General features: G+C 32.5%; 1 protein-coding gene across 1 annotated transcript in view; it reads left to right on the top strand.

Annotated features, from left to right (window-relative positions):
* NOVA1 (NOVA alternative splicing regulator 1) overlaps positions 1 to 23,516 on the top strand; it is a 141,412-nt gene that overhangs the window by 113,064 nt on the left and 4,832 nt on the right. Inside the window, exon 4 of the mRNA XM_024118388.3 lies at positions 3,176 to 3,247. Within this exon, the coding sequence (XP_023974156.1) occupies positions 3,176 to 3,247 (72 nt within the window). The remainder of the gene's footprint in view (positions 1 to 3,175; positions 3,248 to 23,516) is intronic.

Genomic DNA, 23,516 nt, shown 5'->3' with positions numbered 1-23,516 from the left:
ATTAAATGACTATTATTAAATCTTGAATTTTAAAAAACTGTTTTATATTCCAAAAAATCCACTATTTTAAAATTATAAACTACTTCAAATTTTTCTGCAATAAGTAATTCAGCCTTCAACGTTTAAAGCAGAATTCTTAAATAGACATTTGTGTCATATAAATAAAAATATTAAACTTTTCCATTTGAAAGATAAAATTGTGCTAAAAAATGCCTGTGCCCTTCATAATCACCAATTGATAAATATAAAAAAAAGAGTTTTTAGCAGTATATATCCTTTATAAATGTTATTTATAAGATATTTTAATATATTGTTGCTATATGGATATTCAGTTAGTTACATCTTCCAGATATATATCAGAAGTTTTACTAAATGATTTTTTTAACTTGAAACCGCTTAAACTTTTAGTCTGCATAGTAAATAGGAATAAACATGTTTATAAAATATTCGGGAAATAAACATATTGTACATTGAAGTATTTCTTACGAATTTTTCTGTTCTATATGTGTGGTTGAGAACAACTATCAAAGCTGTTTTTAAATCTAATTAATAGAACCTTTTAAACTAAAGGCACTACTTTAATATATTTACACATATCTATTTATGAGAACAGTTTTTACCACTAGCATTTAAAAAATCAACTGAAACGCAAACTTGCTGGATTCTCTATTGCTATAGGTTAAATTTGTAAAGGAAGGAGACTTTTTGTGTTTAAGGGTATCTATATGACTAATAGATAACTATCAATAGAAAACTCATCACGTTTACTTGATTACATGTTTATTATTTTAGGAATATAAACAAGAAAATATATTTAGATGCAATTGACTGTGTCAAAAGACTCTGACAATCTTATCCCTTAAAGCCCAAACTTATTTAATTTTCACCTGTTTTATTTAAAACAAACTCTTAACTTCTTATCAGAATATGATATTTAATAACCAAACCCTTAATGATTTTAAACATATTAATATTGTTCCAGAAGTTTAAAATTATTGTTTTTATTTCTATGAGAAAGAAGCATCAGAATTATTAAGGACAATGTTGATGAATATGAATTGTATCAATTATTAATTCATGCCCAATACTTCACATATACGCCAAGTAAAAAGAAAGACACCGAATAAATTGACAGAAGATAATATTAATCTTAATGACCACAAATTCTGAGTCACTTGATATTACTACTTTTCCACATATTTCTTTACAATATTTCAAGAGAATTCATATCTAGGGCAAGATGGATGTCATAATGAACACCTGTGATACTTCAAGTTGATTTTATCCTGATGCAAATAGAAGAGCCCAACACACATACCTCATGCTTCTGTAGGTTAATGAACTTGGCTTCTAACCTATATTGGGATAGATGGCCTCTAGATTTATTTCACATCTATTTAGTCAGCAATCTCATAATTACTCTGAGATTAGTAAAGAACATATTCTTAAATATATGTTAACTACCCCCAGGAAACCTGTACAGTAACAACTGTAACCAGAGGTGGGAAAATAAAACCTTTACTCTTCAGTTCATAGTACAAGAGTAGCAAGAAGTCAGTAGCGTATGTCTCTGCATAGTATTGCATGGAAAATAAAATATTAGGGTAATTATTAATGACTGGAAATGAAAGTCTCTCTGGAGAAATGACTATATAAAATGAATTTATTACAAATAGCAAAAACAGAAAACAGGATTCGAAGGGTTTTTTTCTTCTTTTGTGAGGTTTTACTTCTGAATGTAGCTCCTCTCCCCTTTTAAAGTATGATTTAACAAAAATCTTGGTATGACTCAACATTAAGTCTAGTTTTCCTCAAAGTATCTCAGGTTTTAACTTAAGAATCAAGAATCCTTAGAGGAGTGGACTGTTTAGAATGTGATCTGATATTAGAATCAGTCTTACTTTGTTACTTGAGAACAGTGAGTTAAGCAGGAGCCTGTGAATTTTTTATCCTTTCTTTTACTCTTAAATGCTTTATTCTATCCTAATTAGGACTTTTGAAATATTAAATGCATAAATATGACTGTATTAAGTAATTTCATCTGCTTTTCCTGACACTGCTGAACCTTTAAAGTTATGCTTTTGCTCATATCTGAGTAATTTTGATGGATACATATTAATATAAAACATAATGTGCATATAGAATTTTGTCTGTACTATAAAACTACCCCATTTCATGTATTAAGAAATATTATCTATTGAGGATGCTACTTAAGCGATGCTATTTGCTAAGTGAAAATATACCTTTTTAAAAAGATAAAACTTTAACATCTTACACACACATTAAGGTTACTCTATTAGACATGAGAAGTTTTTAAAATATCTTAAGTATATTATGGTCTCATATGGCATATTTTATATATAGTTTGTATATGTGTTTAGAAATGAAATGAACAATAATTTGATTCCTAATATTTTTGTACCTGTTATCAACACAGGCTGATGACGCTATAATATATTATACCCTATATCTATATAAATTTTTAGTGTTTAGCACAAATGATAAAAATATTATGGCAATTTGTTAAAATGCTATTAGTTACTTGTTTATTAATATGAGGTTAATGTTTACATTTTCAGACGGGCTCTAAATTTATTAAAAATTAATGTTTTAGAAGATAATGTGATATTAAGAACTCAGAACTGCAAATTTAATTGCTTTTAAGTATGGAACCCTAAATTCATGTGGAATCAACTTGTTGGTGATGTTCAACATATTAAGTAGGTGGATACTTTTATGCGAAAGTAAACTTCATTTCACCACTTCTTTCAACCCCCGACTGTATTCATTGATAGGAAGATGACTTTCAGTTTTACTCATTAAATTTCTTGAATTTTTGTTTGAGATCTCTTTTCCCCCAAGAAAACAAGAGGGAAAGAAAAGAGACTACTATTCATGAATATGGTCAGGATACCTTTAATACTCATGTGAATTTTTATCAGTCACCATCATGATTTCAAGTCATGAATTTATTTTTACATGCTTATGCATGCATATTTACATGCATTAGTTACTTAATTGATCTTAAATTCCATTAAATTTGAATGAATAGGAGAAAAATTTGTTCATAGGATTTTGTTCTCGTTATATTACATTTTATTTTATTTTGTTTTATTTAAATAATCAGTTTAAGGCTTATAAAGGTTGATTTGCTCCTGAACTGCTTTATTCCCAGACATTGCCATCTTCCCCAACTACCACCAAGTCCTCTCCATCTGATCCCATGACCACCTCCAGAGCTAATCAGGTACAGTATCATCCTGTCATCTACACCATACTTTTCACGGGTGATTGCCTGCACACTGGAGAAAAAGATACTGGTGGGTTAAGGATGTATTCGTTCATTCACATATGTGCACCATGAACAGATTCCAAATAACTTGAGAAAGAAATATCAGTTATGCCTGAAAATTTATATGCATTTTTAGCTTTAGATAACAAAAGTATATTCAGATGGTAGACTACTAGAATTTTGGATTTTCCCCCTAAAATTATGACTTTACGAGCTTTGAGGGTTATTTATTGAGTTGGTGTTTATAATCTCCCTTATTATTTCTCCCTAGGATTCTTGGTATATAAGTTAAGAATATCATATATGTAAAAAATAAATGTATAAATATGACTTACTGAGCAAAGGTATATCTTTAAATGTGAATGCATTTTTCTTTGTTTTTTATTTCAGATATGCCTTACTGTGTAAAAATTTTAAACTTTTGATGAAAAGCATTCCTAGCAATCTAAAAGTAACTGGAAATTGGTATTTGTGATAATTTTAATGCTGTTTAACAACTCAGGAAATGGTACTTTCTTTGAATTTAATAATAGCATTTTCTTTGCCGGAGTGGCAAACTTTGCAATTAGAAATATATCTTAGTTTGACTTGATTGTTTTGGTACTGAATATTTGTAGGACATTCTTCAAAAATGTAGTTATTTTTGGCACGTTTAAGGAAATCACTAAAATATTCTGTGTAATTCAGAGCCTTACTGTACTTTAACATGACAAATGTTGAAAAATATATTATTAAAATGATTAAACACATTTTCATTTTGTCTGAGTTGAGCTTCATTTAGGTGAGAAATGTTATTTTCCTTAATATTTCCACTTTTTTACTAATACAAGGCCTTATGGGATTATTTAAATATTAAACAAGAGTTTATATTTTTAATATATTTTTCATACAGTTGACTAATAAATTATTAACTTTGAACTATATTTGCTAAATATATTAAATGTGGCTTTTGAATATGATCTCATATAAGGCTATCAGAATTATTTTGCTCATTTATCGATTCTAATACATTTGCAACCTCAGGAAAAAATTTTAAGTAACTGAAAGCAAAACTAACATTTAGAATGTTATTCTATAGTAAGAGCTTGATTTTTATTTTATGCAGTAGTATTCCCTTCAAACAAAAATACTTTATAATGCTCACATTTTAGCCCCAATAAATTGGTTAAAAAAGTACACATTTCTAGGGATGAAACCCAGCACTTCTCTTTGAAGGTAATGGTACTACCTAAAGTGAGAACCAAGCTTGTATTATTGATGCATGAAGTTGAAAAGTGTATATACATTTTCACTCATACCTTATCTCCTATATGAGCTTAATTATATGATATAGAAAACTATTGTGAAAACAACTGACTTTATGTTTTTAATGTTTCTCTTATACTTCATTCTCTTACAAATAAAAACAAGACAAATGAGTACAACAGTAATAAAAACAAATGATTTTTCTCAACATAAAAAGTAAAAAATTCTGGGTCTAGAGAGAAAAGCCATCTCAATAATTTTGTCTTTGAAGTTAGATTTGTATTTATTTTATGTGAACATGAATTTTTATAAAATTTCTTAAAAAGGTCACTTGTTGAAGTTTACTAACAATATAATATTTTTACCCTCTAGATATGTTACTACGTCCACCTCTGGATATTTTTCTAATTATATTTTTCTAATTTGAAATAATAAGTCATTTGTGGTTTTATACTCTGTTCACTGTTCTAGTTATGTTTATTAAATGTGTTTTATTTATACTTTGATTTCTTCTGTTCTTCTACAAAGAAGTATAATATCTCCTGGATAACATGAGGCAAGATATAAAAGAACAAAACAAAATCCTTAAATTCATTGAAGGAATTGTAGTTATCTTTCATCTTTATGTTATTAGTAGTTTGTAATTATTTCATTCCCTGTGGGTATTTCCCAATAGATTCTATTAATGTTGTAGGACAGAACATAATTTGGGTTTTGCTGTTTATTCAGTCCTTAGATAGCTCACAGTTGTTTCTTGTGGATAGTCCTAATTAATTCAGCTTCACTAAATTGACTTAGATCTGTAAGAGTAACCGAGATAGAAAAATGGGTTTTAATGTGATCGTCTTAAACTCTCCATACTTAAAATAGACTCTTAAACCTATAAGAATATAACTTTCATTTGTGGTATAAGTTTACTTTATTCTTACCCAGCAATTTAGCAGATATGTCTCCAGTTTTGTGTTAAAATTATTGTTTATGTGTTATAGCTAATCTGTTATCTTCTGCTGTTAAAAGTAGCTGCAGACTTTTTCCATGTGAATTTTCATAAACCAATATAAAGCAATCTAGACAAATACTTGTGTTATTTCATCTATAATAGCTAAATGAGTTATGATTGAGTTTTCTTTAGAATAGTTTGTCTGTGTTACAAACTAATGTAATAAAAGGAACTAAGGGACTATTAACATTTAGAAAACCCAACAATAAAATGCACAGAAAATACATTAAAGATTAAGTTTTATCTGCAGTTTCAACGTTTAAAAATCTTTTGTTCTTTTTAAAAATGACTGTAATGCTTCAGTACATACTGGATTTTACTTTCCTACCCTCATGTTTCCACAGGTCAGACTGTTTTCACAGATCAGACTGACAGACTATAACTACAGTGTTATGCGTCTATAATAATTTCCCCTGGAAAACTGAAGGACTGTCATATGAGAAACTTTATAGAATGGTGGTTAAAAGTCAAGACTTGAGCCTAATTTTCTGTGATCAAATCCTGTTCTGCCACTTGCTGAGTAAATTGGGCCTCAGTTTCCCCTTCTATGAAATTCAGATAATAAATTCATTAGCTATTCTTAGAACAGTGCTATTCTAGAGTGTATTACCCACCATATAAATGTTAGGTTATGTTTATTTAATTTTTTCTGAAATTTCTTTCAAGTGATAATGAAAAAGAAAGATTATTCTTTAAGATGGTAAATGATATAGCATAAAACAGCTTAAACTCTTTGAGTTTTATTTTTAAAAAAAGATTCTGTGATACTAATATTGCTGCTTTTTCAACTCTAAAATATTTCTATACAAAGTGTCTGCATGCTTTTTAGGATAGCTTAAGATGCTCTATAGTTATTTTCTTCCCTAGTGAGAGTACTGAGTTACTTGTTGTCTAACTTATAAATCAAGTTGCTCTTATTTTCCTATTAAAAAAGAAAAGTTAGGGCTAATACTTTTACAACTTACACTTTTTTTTTGCATGCATTGCATATTGCAAAGTGCAGGTTTGACACTTTTTACATGTGGAACTTTAAGACGCAAATATAAAGATACAAATAGAATTAGAGTCTTAATCAGTGTGTTTATAAACTTAAGATAAAAAACATAATCAGTTGGATTTGATCAGTTCTAAGTTATCGATGCTACATTTTTCAGTCACTTTAAGATTCAACAAAGTGGTTTTGTTAATCAGTCAATGGTGCCAATAATTAAATTCTTAATTTTAGATTCCTGATTGTTAGCCCTCCTGGGATTCTTCTCAAATTTCAGGAAAAGTAAAAAGAATAAATAGAATAGTTTCAGAAATATGTGCTTTATAGATATTTATTTATGTACTAATAAATTTGAAATTATATATCAAAATATACAAAACAAATGAAAATAGGTAACTCATACTCATATATAGCACTTTTGATATAGTTACAGAAAAACACAAATAGAACTCACTGGTCCCACTTTGATTTCATGAACACAGATCTCAAATGGACCCTTAATTCTGTCAGGTAATCATAAGCCCAGTCACTTTTTTACTCTTTAGAGGACGGTTTCATAAATTCTTGTCTCCTTTCTCCTTTCCTTTAATGAGTTTTCTGTTTCTGTATAAAAGATTACCACAAACTTACTGGCTTAAACAGCACACCTTTATTATCTCATAGTTTTTATGAGTCAAGAGTCAAAGGCATTGTTAGCTGAGTCCTCTGCTCAGTCACAGGTCAGCAATCAAAGTACTGGCTGGGGTGTATTCTCATCTAGAGGCTTCACTGGAGACCAATCCGATTTTAAGTTCATGTAGGTTGAGGGCAGCATCCAGTTTTTTGCAGCTGTATGACTGAGGACCCCAACTTCTCATTGGCTGTTGGCAAGAGGAAGCTCTCAGAATCTAGAGGGTCCCCAAGTTCTAGAGGCTGCTGTGTGACCCTCTCTACAGGCATTTCACAGTTTGGCTGTTTGCTTCTTTCAAAGCCAACAGGAAAATCTCTCTCTCTCCGTTGTTTGTTAGCAAGATGAAGTCTTATTGAACTTAAACACAGGAGTGACTTCTCACTTCCTTTGCCATACAGTGTAATTTAACCAGAGTAGTGACGTTCCATCCCTTTGCCATATTCCGTTGATTAGAAATCAGGTCACAATTTCTACTCACACTTAAGTGGTGGGAACTATACAAGGCTTAACACCAAGGGAGCAGAGGTCATGGGGCCATCTAAGAATTGTCCCTGCTACAGCACCCCAATATCTCTTGCTCCATCCTCACTCCTGGCTGATGATCTTACTTCCTACTTCACTGAGAAAAATGGAAGCAATAAAAAGAAAAATTGTACAAAATCACAACTTCATTTATACCCACATATTCTACCTCTCATCTATTACCATAAACTTTCCCTGCTCCTATCTAAAACCAGTAATTTCAGTTGCACATTAAACCTTATTATTTTTTCTTTACTCAAGGTCATCTCTTCAACAATTCTACTTTCTCTTTCCTTTATCTTTCAAGTTTCTGATCTCTATAGGATCATTCCCATCAGCATACATACATCTGGTTTTTTTAAAAGACAAACCTTCTTTTAATCTCACTTCCCTCACCAGCTAATGCCCTATTTCTTATACTCCTTTGTAGCAAAACTCACAAAAGTTATTTACTCTCTGTTTTCCAGTTTCTGACTTCCCATCTTTTCTTAAATTCACTCTTATCAGGTTTTTGCCTCCATTCTACCAGAACTGTGTTGCATAGGACATCAGTGATGATCCCATAGCTAATTCCAGTTGTCTGTTCTCAATCTACATGTTATTTGGCCTATCAACAGTATTTGTTATAAATTTGTCACTTTCACTTTCTTGGTATACTTTCATTACTTGGCTTCTAGGATATTATTACACAACCTTGATTTTCCTCCTGTATCATACCTTGTGCTTCATCTCAAAATCCTTTGCTAGTTCTTCCCATCATCCCTCTTAATGTTGGAGTGATCCGGGTCTTAATAGTTGAAACTCTTTCTGGGTATATAGTTTTCTTTCTCCTCATATAATACCTTGGCTTTTATATTCTGACATATGCAAAATTTATGTTTCCAATGAGAGGCAGGTTTACTATGAACTAATGAAGCTTAAGCCTTAAGATTCCTAACCTGCACAGGCTTATTATAAGGCCCTCTACCTAGTTTTATCTTTATAATTTTGAATGTAGAGGACAAAGATGTCCTCTAAAATTGTATAAGATCCCACATAACTTGGGTTCACATTTATCTCTCATCTAGATCTCAGAGTGAAACTACACACTGTATCCAGTTTCCCACTCAGCATTTCCACATCCATATCTAATGGACATCTTTAATTCAGAAGTCCTAAAACTACTCCAAACCTGCTCCACCTATAGCCTTTACCGTCTCAGTTGAAGCAATTCCATACATCCACTTTCTCAGATCAGAAATCTTGGATTCATCCTCATCTCTTTTCTTTAATACCCCAAATCCAGTTCCTATAAGAAATAATGTTGACTCTACCATTAAAAAATATATAAAATGTTGAACACTTCTCATTACATCTACTGCTACCCTAGTCCAAGCCTGAATTATCACAAAGGCCTCTGTATAGGTTTCTCTGACTTTCTACCTTTGCTCCCCCAAGTCTGTTCTCCACTGAGCAGACTATGGCTTCTAAAATATGTCAGTTTTTAAAAATTACACCTGTGGTAGTTTTCCATTGCACTCAGCAAAAGCCAATATCCCCAAAATGACATCCATTAACTTACAAGATCTGGACATTGCCACATTACCATTTTCACTTCATTTCCTACCACTTGCCTCCTTCCTCACTCTGCCGCAGGCAAATTCACCTGCTTGCGTTTCCTTGCAGACATTAGGCATGTGCTTGCCTCTCTCTACACAAAATTCTCTTATCTCAGAGATCTACTTGGCTAACACCTTCATAGTCGTCAAGTCTTTGTTCAACATTCACCTCTCAATACCCTATTGAGAAGGATATACCTGGCCACCCTATTTGATATTGCAACCTGGCCTCCCCATTCTCCCAAGTACTTCTGATTCCCTTTATCTTGCTGTATTTTTTTCCATTGCCTCATGGAATACTACATACTTTGCTTATTATCATATTTATTGTGTATTGTCAGTCTCACTTTCCTAGAAAATAAGTTACATGAGAACAGTGGTCTTTGTTTTATTCTCTGATGTATTAAGAAGGACTAACCAGGAGCATTATAGGTTCTCAATATTTGTTGAGTGACTAGTATTAGTTGGAAGAATAAGCTTACGGTCTATATGTTTTAAAACTCATTTTTTATTTTTGAAAATCCCTTCTTCAAGTGAAATTTTGCAATAATAATAAAAGCCATGTGGTACTAACACAAACAAATATAATTGGTCAATGAAACATAAAAAATTTCAGAAATATCAATAGATCCAAGTACATATGGGAACTTAACTGTATGCTATCATTCATTAAGAAAGGTAGTGTAATTAAGGGATTAAGAGAATTGTACTCTTAGGCCATAGTTCCTAGCTTCTTTGCCACTTCCTAATTTTCTGATTTGAGGAAACATCCTTAACTTCACCATGTGTTTTCTGTTTGTAAAATGAATAATAACAGTGCCTCCTTCATAGGGTTGTCATGATTCTTAAATGAATCAGTACATGAGAAACATTTAGAACACTGCCTGGTCCAGAGTAATAGTTGTGTCATTTTATTTATTTTAGAAAAGGATGTTTTATTTAATAAATGGTGCTGGCATACTTGACTATCCACCTGAAAGAAAATAAATTTGACCTCTACCTTGTACAATATATAAAAATAAATCTCAGTGCATTCAAGATTGAAACTGTAAGACTATTTGATGAAATTATGGTGTGTGAAATCAAGTTGAGGATGACTTTCTTAAGCAAGAAGGAAATCTAAAACATAAAGGAATAGGTTAAAACATTCAAATATATAAATATTTTATATTTTGGTATAGTAGAATACACCATTAATAAGCAAAAGGTGACAGTACCCTTGGAAAAATATGTTGAACACATATGACAGTGAATTAATTACTATACAGAGAAACCTTAGATTGATATTAAAAAATAAAAACCCAGGAGAAAAAAATAGGTCAAGATTATGAAAAGGCAGTTTACAGAAGAGGAAATGGAAATGCCCAGTAAACATATAAAAGCATGTTTAACCTTACCAGGCATCAGGAAAATTTGAATCAACATCACAAGATTATATTTTTTTTTTTACCAGAGAGACAAAATCTTATGTGTGTGTATATAATACACATATATCAAGAACACAAAAATTTATCTCTGTGTGTGTGCCTGTGTGTGTGTGCATGTGTTTATAAATTAAAAGTGCTGTCAAGAATATAGGAAATAGGCTTCCCTGGTGGCGCAGTGGTTGAGAATCCGCCTGCCGATGCAGGGGACACGGATTCGTGCCCCGGTCCGGGAAGATCCCACACGCCGCGGAGCGGCTGGGCCCGTGAGCCATGGCGGCTGAGCCTGCGCGTCCGGAGCCTGTGCCCCGCAACGGGAGAGGCCACAACAGTGAGAGGCCCGCGTAACACACACACACACACACACACAAAAAAAAAAAAAAAAAAAAAAAGAATATAGGAAATAATCATTCTCATACACTGTTGATATAAGAGATGCTATAATATTAGAGCTTTTGAGAATCTACCCAGTAAAATTTAATGTACCAATACATAGAAATATAGACAAAGATGTATATTGCAGTATTATTTACAGTGGCAAAAGTTGGAAAACCACCTGCTTTAACAGGAGAGTGGCTGAATAAATGTGGTATTGTAGAATATTATGTGGTGAAACTATTAAAAATAATGAGTTAGAGCCATATAAATTGGTCTAGAATAGTGTTTGTAATATATTAACTAAAGAAAATTAAGTTGCTAAGAAACATATGGCTTTATTTTATTTATTTATTTATTTTTTCGGTATGCGGGCCTCTTACTGCTGTGGCCTCTCCCGTTGCGGGGCACAGGCTCCGGACGCACAGGCTCAGCGGCCATGGCTCACGGGCCCAGCCGCTCCGCGGCATGTGGGATGTTCCCGGACCGGGGCACGAACCCGTGTCCCCTGCATCGGCAGGCGGATTCTCAACCACTGCGCCACCAGGGAAGCCCTGTATGGCCTTATTTTTAAGTCAAAAATATCTTGTGTTCATGTATCATCAGGGTGATGACAAGGAATGAACATTATTAACTTTTTATGTTTCTACTTTGTTTTTAAAGTGTTAACTAAGGGAATGTAAAACAAGATGGAAAAAAAAATAATGGCTCCAGTTGCGATATTATGTAATGTTTTAAGGAATATAAAGTAACTTTCCGAAAGATTGGACTTTTTTTTTTTTTTTTTTTTTGCGGTATGCGGGCCTCTCACTGTTGTGGCCTCTGGAGCACAGGCTCAGCGGCCGTGGCTCACGGGCCCAGCTGCTCCGCCGCATGCGGGATCCCCCCGGACCGGGGCACGAACCCGTGTCCCCTGCATCGGCAGGCAGACTCTCAACCACTGCACCACCAGGGAAGCCCTGGACTGTCTTTGATATTAGATATCTGTTTGGACTACTTGACTCCTTCCTTTCCTAATTGTGGGATGCTTTTTGAGGAGTTTCAAGAAGGATCACAAGAGAGGCTTTAGGATTAGAGGCGACACTTATTAAGTGGCAAAGGACCTGGCAGTTGTTTCAGAAGTTAAAGTTATGCCAAATTAAATGATTATGTAATATTTGTAATATTTTTCTTGATTCTTTGTTAATTAATATATCAAAGGTTCTCAATTCTAGCCTCATCAAAATTACCTATGTAGATTCTTATTTAATAGATTTAGGATGAGATTAGGCATCTATATTTGAAGAGTTGGAAAAATGTTTCCTGAAGCCTCTTGTTATTTGGGAATCACCATTTACCATATGAAAAATGCACAGTAGTTTATTAAAAATACGATAATTATATAATTGTGTTTTACATAACACTATCTCTTCACAACTTTACTTTGACTTTTTAATGAAATAACACACTTTGAATATTATTTGATTAACATTAAATTAAAGAACAAATATTTGATTTGATTTGTGCACAAGTTGAAGGGAAAGTGTTGGTATCACCACTGAAAACAGTAAAGGTTACTAATTAATACAATTTAAATCTATGAAGAAATATTATACAAAGGATGGTTGTCTTTTCAGATAGCAGTAGTAGTCTTTTGACTGTTACCAAATACAGTTAGAGGTTCTCTAACCTTGGAAATCTTTATATATGCAGATTACATTACTGTTTTTAAAGATTATTTAGCAACATTCTTGCCAAAATTTATGGCGGAGAGCTAAATGAGCACTTCCTAACCATACCCATTCCACTGCAAACTTCTAATTTTGTTAGCGTGCTGTGCTGTAGATGGTTTGTCCTTCACACCCAGTGATAGGCATCAGAGGATCTTCCTGAGGGCAAGTTAAGAATTACTGCTGAAAGCAGCACACCATTAATATTTTCAGGTTAGAATTATAACACATCATTTAGTAAACACCATGTTATGTGACCTTCCAAAGTCCCTTCTAAAGGTTTGATTTCATATGAAGACATATTTGTATTTATGGAAAGCCTAGGGCTTTTCAAGTTTTTCAGATTGAAAAAATGGTAAATTTCAGGGGAAAAGAGTTAATGAAATATGAAATGTTCCTTATTTTACATCCCATATATGGCTCAGTCACTGATAAAAATGCAGAGTGCCTTGTCTAGTGTTGGCTGGTAAGTAGGCAGATACACAATATTCTTCGTCTTTCTGGACTACCTAGTAGGTAAAGGTGGTTGTTTGTTTCATCAGCATTCTCCCTGCAGTCATAACTCTGGTAGTTCTTGCACACAGTGTGTGCTCAAGACAGAACGTTATATGTGCCTTTAGATAACTAAAGCACTTAGTGCCTCATTACTCCAGAATGTGCATTAGTCTTGCTCTGTGTGTGTGTATATATACCCTTCAACAGAATTTTTCTGTCTTTCAAATAGAACCATATAAAATGGAAAATACATAAAACAGGAAAATCAGGTAGTTATCAAGTTTATTTTCAGTATTTTAATTTTATTTTTAAAAAGCTTAGAAATAGGAAAATCTTTGCATATTCTCTCTGATAATATTTTTTCATATTCTCATAGTTTTGCCAGATTGAGGAGTTTGATACCTGATCACTGTGGAATGAAAATTGTTTCTCGTTTTTTCTAATTTTTTAATCTTTGATTTGGGAATATACCAGTTGATCTTTTTCACCTTTTCTTCTGAACCTAGTACCTTATAATTTATTTTATTGGTCTTTGGTTTAGCTATTGTTTTTTTCCTTCCATTAGGTGATACAGTCCTCTTTAAAAATATATTTGAGAAAGGAAGTGATCTGTTTCATTAACTTTAGCCAAATAATGGCTATAAAAGTAATGTATTTTTATTTGTGATTCATTAAGTATTCGAAGTGAATTACTTCAATCCATATGTAGGAAAAGAATTTAGTTTTATGACTAATAATACATTTTGTTAAATTGCAGACATTTTTCTGTAGCTTTTTATATATTAGTATGTATTTGCACATTACAAGTATTAATGTAATAAGAAAAATTCAGGACATTTTCATTTCTTAATGACAGTCATTTGTGATAGTAAATTGTCAACTTCCCTTTACTAATAAGACACTGAAATGTAGGCACCTATTATTTTTTAAAAAACAAATATTGCCTTCAGAAAAATTCTTGGTGAAATTAAAATATGAGAAATGTTGAATTAGCTTGATTAGTAAATATAAAATACAAGCAACTGTAATTTGATGTCAATAATATTGTAAATCATGTTAAAATATGGTACATCAATCTATCGTTAACTAATTAATAATAATACTTAATTTTAATGGTAAAATGGGTTAATCAAAAATTTGTAAAAGCAAAATAATCCAAATTGTGAGTTTTCTTAATAGTTACCTAGTTACATAAGTTTAAATAGAGATCAGTTTTTAAACATAGTTGAGAAATTTACTTCCAATAATACCTTATCAAATTAGTTTGCTTACATTATAGAATATTAGATCAACCCATGTACCAAACTCAGACTTTTAAATAGCTTTATATTCCTAGATTAGATTAACTTTGTGGTTTTCCTAAACAGGCATTTAGCATAATTACATGATTCTTATTTAAAACTATGATTTTAAATTTTCTTGTTTTAAAATTTTAAAGTATTTTATAAATCTGCTTTTCTGTCATTTATCAAATCATTTTATATACACATTTAAATGTTTATTAGTATTTATTGTACCACATGTCTGGAAGCATCATGAAAGCGAGATCTTAACCTTTTTATTTAACTCTGTATTTCCAACATCTGGAACAGTACCTGGAACTCAGTAAATAATTGTTCAATGAATACCAGAAATATACTAAATTTATTTTAAATGAATTGTTTATTCTGCTTTTGCGGCATTTGTTTATTCAGCCTCCTAATTTGGGGATGATTTTTCTATTTCCTTTTGTTATACTAATTTTTAAAAATTTAATACAAGGTTTATATGGTAAGAAAAAAAGCTCATCTGAAACCCAGCCTCTATTATTTTCTTTATTTCAGTTTTATCTGCATATAATTTTACACTGTTTAATTCAAATTCTACATATACATTTATGTATTTTTAGAATTTTGCATAGATATTTTCCACATTATTTTATAGCTTTATATAGTGTCTTTACACTGTTCTGTGTATATGACATTTTCCATGTTTTGGATTTTTTTCCCAGATGGATCACAGAAGGAGAGAAACTAAGTTAAAGATTATGCTCATTTTATAACTTAATGTGTTCTATAAGGTGATTTCCAAAAGCTGATATATACTGCCACAGAAAAGAGATTAAAAGAAAGAGATTAGTAGTTAAGCCATTCCCTCATTTTCATTTGGTTTGCCTTTTTTTTTTTTTGGTAATTAATTTTGCTGCTCTGCTTTGAATATCTTTGATTATTTTAGAAGTTAAATATTTTCTTATCCTGCACAATTCTTTGCTGTCCACTATTTAATGAATTGTTTGTTCATTTTTACCTTCCACTGGATTACCTTATCCATTTCTCTGGCTTTAAATACTATCTCTATGTTAACTCTCAAACTCATAGCCAATCACCTACTTGATATCTTCACTTGGGTGACTGGTAGGCATTTCAAACTTGATATATCCAAAATAGAATTCCTGATTCCCTCTATCCTTTTCTTTCACACCTTTCCATCATCTACTTCAGTAAACACAACCCCTACTTTCATGTGCATGGCTTTTTCACTTTTTCAATTGATTTCAATCAATTTCACTTAAATTGATTGTTGCAACCTTTAAAATATTAAGTTGAAAATATTAGTTTTGGGCTTTCCTGGTGGCGCAGTGGTTGAGAGTCCGTCTGCCGATGCAGGGGACACGGGTTCGTGCACCGGTCCTGGAAGATCCCGCATGCCGCGGAGCGGCTAGGCCCGTGAGCCATGGCTGCTGAGCCTGCGCGTCCGGAGCCTGTGCTCCGCAACGGGAGAGGCCACAACAGTGAGAGGCCCACGTACAGCAAAATATATATATATATATATATATATATATATATATATATATATATATATTAGTTTTCATATAAAAAGCCCAACTATTTCAAATATATTTTTTCACTAATCAGAATTAAGAACTCTGAACATATATCTTAGTATACATGCCCTGAAAGAGATAAGCCAAAAAGAGAGGGTTTAAAAATAATAATAATAGTTTCAAAGAGCTTTTTGATAATTTGACACATGGATGGTAATGGCAAATGGGACTTCCAGAAATTTAACCTCAATTTAGTAAAAGCTGGTTTAGTAAGCATTAAGAAGACAATACCCCAAATTATTTTCATTTGTAAATAATGAGCTGCTCTATAATAGTTTATCATTTACAACCCTCACGGTTTCTTTATAATTACTTCTAGTAGTATTCTTTTTTGATATCATTATGTCTAGCTTTTTTTTCACTTCCTTCTTCTTATAAAGAATAGATTTCTCCTATTTTTCTTATTCCTAAGTATATCCCTCTCTGACATGTAATATGGTATATTTTTAAAATATACCACAGTCACCAAAAGAAAAAAAAAACTTGGAATAATGCTTCAAGGGGAAAAGTGAAAAATATATTAAGTAAAAAAAAAAATAGTTCAGTTAAACTTTATTTGCCTTTAGAAATTTTTTGGTGATTATCTTTCATTTTTCTGTCTTGTTCCAAAGAGACACAAAAAAGAGGTGTACTGTCATTTTCTGCCATCTTACAGCCAGAGGGGAAAGTAAAGTATGGCCCTTTGGAAGAAGATATAAAATGGATGTATGGTCTCCACAAAACTTTATTTATTTATTTATTTTTGCGGTATGTGGGCCTCTCACTGTTGTGGCCTCTCCGCGTTGCTGAGCACAGGCTCCGGACGTGCAGGCTCAGCGGCCATGGCTCACGGGCCTAGCCGCTCCGCGGCATGTGGGATCTTCCCGGACCGGGACACGAACCCGTGTCCCCTGCATCGGCAGGTGGACTCTCAACCACTGCGCCACCAGGGAAGCCCCACAAAACTCTTTAAAGTCAATTATTTTAAGGTAAAAATGCAATTGCTTGAAGCAAGGCAAGGTGTGGGAGGTAACTGCACCGGTTATGAATTGTGATTATGATTCAGTAGACACTGTCATTTCGTCCTCTTATTAATTGATCCAGTTCATTGCTTAATCAAGTAAACACTAATATGTTTATATTCTAGACTTTTAGAACCAGTCTGACCACACTTTTTATGGCTAAAGAAGCCCAGCCACAAGCTTGATTAGTAAGAAGCTACAAAATTACATAGGAAAAACATAATACATTGATGAAAAATTAAGAAAAAGGCATATAGTGCATATTTAATTACTATAATCTTATTGGATTTCTAAATGACAAATCTGTGTTACTGATTTCAGGAATTTTATGACAAGATTACAACATCTGTATATTTGTCTTTTTGTAAATTTCAGTATGGGTGCAATATAATTTGAATTTTAGATTTTAGAGATGATAAAGTTGTTTTTGTTTTAAGAACCCAGTGTCGTATTTTACACACACACACACACACACACACACACACACACACACACACACACACTCCTGCATGGCCATGATGGAGTCTTTCAAATACTTTATTATTTAGTTCTTACATAAATCTGTATATTTTGCATTACATTCAAGCTGCTCTTGAAGACATAAGATTTCAGCAAGCAAAAATGTATGAGTTTAAGGGGAAGAACAATGTTGGAAATATAGGCAGCATTTTAGTCATTTGAAACAAATGAATAAACAAAGGCAAAGACCTAGAAAAACAACTAATATAGAGTATATTTAAGAACGAGCAGGTAAAGTTTGGATTCAGCATAGAATACTAGTCATAGAAAATGAAACTGGGAAGACAAGTTGGGGACAGGGTATGGAGAATTTGGAATATCTACATAAGGAGTCTGGATAATTTAGTGGGTAGCTGGAAGGAGATCATTGAAGGCTGTTGATTAGGGTTTTTTAATAATGCTAAAATAAAAACTCATCCACAGTCTTATCAAGTTGTCTGATTTTATAGATGATGAAACTGAAGTGATTGACAAAGGTCACACAGCAGAGCCAGGGTGAAGGTCCATACGTCCTAACTGTCAATTCTAGATTCTTTTTATTACACCATGCATTCCTTTAGATAGACTAAAGCAGTAGGACTGGCAAGAAGCATTTCAGGGGGAAAAAAATCAACAGTGCATAACAGGATGTAGAGATCTAGGGGGCAAGAGAAGGCACAGATGGCTTCCAGGTTTAAAACCTGGTGTTGGCAGTAGGTGGGGGGTAAGGATATATGAAAACGTAGCATGGTATTTTACGATAGATATAAAGACATGCTTATGAAAACTGTACTGCCTTGAATTTGGTTATCAAAGGTAAGTAGATTAAACACACTAGTAGAGAGTTGGAAGAGCTGCTTTTTCATTCATTTTGGATATTTCATGTAGCTCTGTCGTACATACTTTGTCAGAGCAGTACTTTTTAGAAAGGCAGTTATTTATATATTTTAAAATCTATAATCAAAAGAAAGATACCCTTTTTTCAGTTTACTTTGGTCAGCAGTTCAGTGTGGAACCCCCCACATGACACATACATCTCCAATGGCCACTAATAAATGGTGCCTCAGTAGCCTAAGGTGTAATACATTAGGCAAATGAAAGAGAGTTATCCTGTTAGATCATGTATATCTCAGTAAAAGATACGTTAAATAATCCACTCGTGTCTCTTTACCAGAGTTATGACATCTTGACTTTTAGAGCATCAAGAGATACAATAAACTGTCCGTATTTCTTTTGGATAGGCAAATACTACATGATATAACAATAACTTATTTTCAAGGATACTGTTTTGTCGATTACAGGTTATGAAATCCAATTCTAAGTGGCTTAACCAAGAAAAAAAGAGGGGGGGATTTATATTGATTCTGTGCTGGCTTTATACATGGTTAGATTCAGATGCCAAAATGGTATCAGAAACTTCTCTCTCTCCTTTTCTGAAGTTTCCTTTTATCTAAGTCAACTTAAAATTATTTTCAGTCAGCTTCTTCCTCTTTCCATATAGTGACAAGATAGCACTAGTAATATCAAGCTTGTGTTATGCTAGATTAAACACACAGTTACTCCCGTCCCAACAATTTCACAGATTGTTAAGGCTAACTCTTATTGGACCATCCTGTGTCATGTGCTCAGTCCCAAATCAGTACCTGCTACGAGTGTGGAAAGTGTGATATGCAGGCTTCTTAGGTCATGTGTCCACTTCTAGAGGCATTGGAAGGTGGTCAGCCTTACCTAAAGTACATGGCACTCAGAATGAGAGAGGGTTATTTCCTGAAGGAAAACTGAAGTCTCTTGTGAGGAAGATCGACGTCAGCTGACTGAGTGAATGAAATAGCAGGTATCCACAATTGATAGGAATTGCTTTGAAAATGTAAAGCAGTACATATATAGTGAATAACATGGTAGCCCTAAATAAAATAGTTCATACTATTAATTGAGCTATCTTAAATTATACTGGAACTTGTTTTGCATTTATTTTAAAGTATCGCTTTATGAAATAGTTCAGTAATTTTCCTGCCATGATAATGAAGAAATACGATGCCTACAGACACCGTCATTCTTTTTTAAGACCATAATGAATTGGGGTTCTTATTTGGCAAAGGAGTAAATATGTTTTTCTTAATTCTTTTTTTTTTTTCCTCTGTACGCGGGCCTCTCACTGTTGTGGCCTCTCCCGTTGCGGAGCGCAGGCTCCGGACGCGCAGGCTCAGCGGCCATGGCTCACGAGCCCAGCCGCTCCGCGGCATGTGGGATCCCCCCAGACCGGGGCACGAACCCGCATCCCCTGCATCGGCAGGCGGACTCTCAACCACTGCGCCACCAGGGAAGCCCTTAATGCTTATTTTTAATCAGAAACGTATCAATATTAAAACCTACCTATTTGGTTTTTTAACTCTTTCCATGGGATTCCCATAGAGGTTCTTTTGTGGTTGCAAATAGATAAACAGCCACTTCATTACTTTTTTTTCTGAAAAGTTGATGCTAGTAAAATTAGTATAATTATACTGTTAATCTTCATGTTTCTTTGATATAACAATTATAAGTCTAGGAATAAGCAAAATTTAAGTAAAATTCTTTTCTTTAAAAATAATACCATTATTTAAGCAGATCATCACTACTAAAATGGACTTAGGTTTGAACAGGAACTCTCCAACACAGAGATAACAGAGCAACCTCATTAGGAATGTCTGACAGTAAAGAATAGGCTACTGATAGTACAAAAATGAAACATGATCATCTCTCAAAGATGTTCTTATCCCTTCTTCTTTCAGTTAAGCTTTCTGTCTCCTTTGTACCTTTTATATATTTCTGTACCCACACTTTTAAGACTTGACTGCACGGACACATTGACACATCTGTTTTCTATAACTGATCTGGAAGTTCCTTAAAGACAGAAACAGTGCCATATGTATCCTTTATTTCTAGCTCCCAACACAGGGCCTGGGCCACTCAATAAGCATTTCATAGAAGATTGGGTGGATGGTAGCAACTGTAGATCATAGTTCTGATGGGAAAACTGATTTGTAACTGTCAGGAATATATCTGATTTAGCTGATACATAATTGTATGCAATTTAAGGTCCAGTTTTTGTTTCTTTCAGTTCTTCAGAAATAAGAATATTATATGTAAGTCAGTGTGTTAACAGACTTCACCAATGAAAATGAAGTCACAGATACAATTAAAATTTGCTATTTGTCATTTCAGTGGGGATGCAAACACAGATTTTCCTTTTTTTTTTTTTTTTCAACAATTTGGGCTGGTGGGGCTTGGTGACATACCCCCTTTGATAATAACTTCTTTATTAATTATATTAATTATGAGTTTGCCTTGCACTGCAGTAACGGGACTGGAAGCTTTCTATTTTCTTTCAGATCTCAAAAGTAATACTGCTTCAGTTTCTTTACTTATGTTCCTGGCAATTAAGTGCTATCCCAAAACATAAACACAATTTCCTCTTTTGAAATTATGCAAGGAGTGTCATGTAAAAGCTGCTGTTACTTAAAATATGATCTTGTAAAATAAAGGGGAGCTCTCCTATTTATCTGACATTTGGAGGCTACATCAGTATTTGGTAAAACAACAAATACAAATATGTCTGACAGTACTTCATATAAGATTATTTCAAATAGTTAAAACTAAAATCCAGAAAATGTGCTTACTACATAAGGACATCTTTAATATAAAGATAGATGATGTGTGTAATTCTTTAATTTGCAAAGATACATATTTTTTGGAAGATGTTTACTTTTATGAAAAGTTCACATACTATTTCTGAAATATATGTTATTTCAGAATTTCTGAATATTTAAAAGAAGAAAAATGATTAAAGGGAAACATTGAAAAAGGAAGGACAAGGTAATGTGCTTGTGTAAGTAATATGAGTACTGTGCACATATTTGCAAGTTCTTTTGGAAGGATAAACCTAGTCCTAGAGTTAAAAGAAAAGGTTATAGGTGCAATAAATATAGTATGAGACTGGTATGCAGTGTAGTAGAAATTAACATCATCTTCACATACCTTATACAAGCTTAAGGTGGTTTTAGAGTGGATGTTAAAATTATATATTTCATTACTTTTTATTGACAGTCTATAGGATAGTTCCCATAATTAACCTCTCATGTGCTATTCTCTTCATGGATTATAATCATACAGGCAATCATTACATTGAGCAAAACAGCAGTGATATTAAAATTTAAAATAATTTAAGAACAGCTCTTTTGAAAGTCTTGGTTGATTAATATATTTTTCTTCATAAAAAAATTACATTGAAACACCTCAATTTGTCAGTATATAAATGTTTTCAACAATATTGTTTTGCAAAAATGTTTCTCATTTTGAAAAGAAATATTCACAAAATATAATCATTTAACATTCGGATTTTTAAATCCTTAAAAGTAAATTTTCTTAATATTTTATGTGCACAGGATAAAATGTAAGGATGATTCTAATCTTATAATTGGTGTAAGATGTAATCATGGTTTAACTTTCTAATTATATCACTTTAACATGTTTCAGCATTTCAGACAAATAATTTTCTACCAAAAAGTCTGTGAACAAAATTAACAAATTAACATGTTAAAAAAATTATTTCTCAGTCTACTTCTTGAAACTGAATGCACTTAATCAGGGGAATATGAGGGATATATTTGACATTCCGAAGAAATGCCTCTAGAAGATTTAGATTTTTTTCAAAAAAAATGAAATGATTATATAGACAAATCGTAATGAAACAAAATTCTACTGTGACTATAAATTATATGTGTGGTAAGAAAAGTTGTGTGGTATGTGTGTGTGTGTGTTTAATACATGTAAATATATTTATGAGGTAACCCAGTCTAGAATTTGAATTTATACTTTCACTGCTTGCTACCTTCCTAAAAATGCATGGCTCTATTTTGTTTTTTAAATATCCTTACCCAAATCTGTGTTTTAAAGATAACATGATAATACTTGCTAAAAATTAACTAATGAGATATCTCATAGATGATCTCAACTAAATTTCTGTGCAAATTTCAACAAATATTTCAGCCTGCCCATTTAAATGTCTGGGACAAGGAAAGCAGTTCCTTCAGTGCTTTGTCAGTGACACAACATTCACAATTTTTTATCTACCTGATGAGTCATAAAACAGTGTCATATGTATCTTTGTGCTACCAAAACATAACTTTAAATGTTAATATCTGTATTTTAATATTAAGGATTTTAAAAATAACATACTGATTTTATACCTCTTATAATAGTATTTGATTATGATTAAATAAATAAAAATATGCTGGGTTTTGTAGCTGGATGTTTCAGAACAAATTAGCTAAAATGCCTATACTTCATACAGTCACATTGAATCGTTGTAAGTATTCATGTGACTACAGTAATTTTTCAGTAACCTTTGACAATATGGTTGTAAGCTCTATTTTTAAAAATGTAGCTGTTACTGCCAGAAAGAGAATGATCTACCTAATCAAAATAGTCATTTTACAAATTTTGATAGAACATTCATGTAATATCATTCTCAAATAGCCCCTAACCTACCTAAAAGCAATTGAAAATTTTTATATTATTTAGAGATATTTGTTATTTTTATAAAGTTATAGGTTGGTGTCTGTTTAGTTGAAAAACTAAAATACTACTAATAAATATATTGACCTCCATTTCTGAAAATATTAGTCATAAAGTAAGTAAGGTATTGAACAACACAAAAATTACTAGGTGATAAGGAACATGAAATTAATGTTTTAAAGGGACTCAAGAACTTTCCTACTTTTTATCTTTACTAACTTTGCTTTATAATCCTCCACTCTTTGTTTTTATATGTTTTAGAGCAAAGGTATTCTTACAG

This window comes from Physeter macrocephalus, chromosome 11, assembly GCF_002837175.3.
Source record: "Physeter macrocephalus isolate SW-GA chromosome 11, ASM283717v5, whole genome shotgun sequence".
In the NCBI taxonomy this organism is placed as follows: Eukaryota; Metazoa; Chordata; class Mammalia; order Artiodactyla; family Physeteridae; genus Physeter; species Physeter macrocephalus.
Note: the sequence above shows the minus strand (reverse complement) of the source record. Positions and strands in the feature narration are given on the sequence as shown.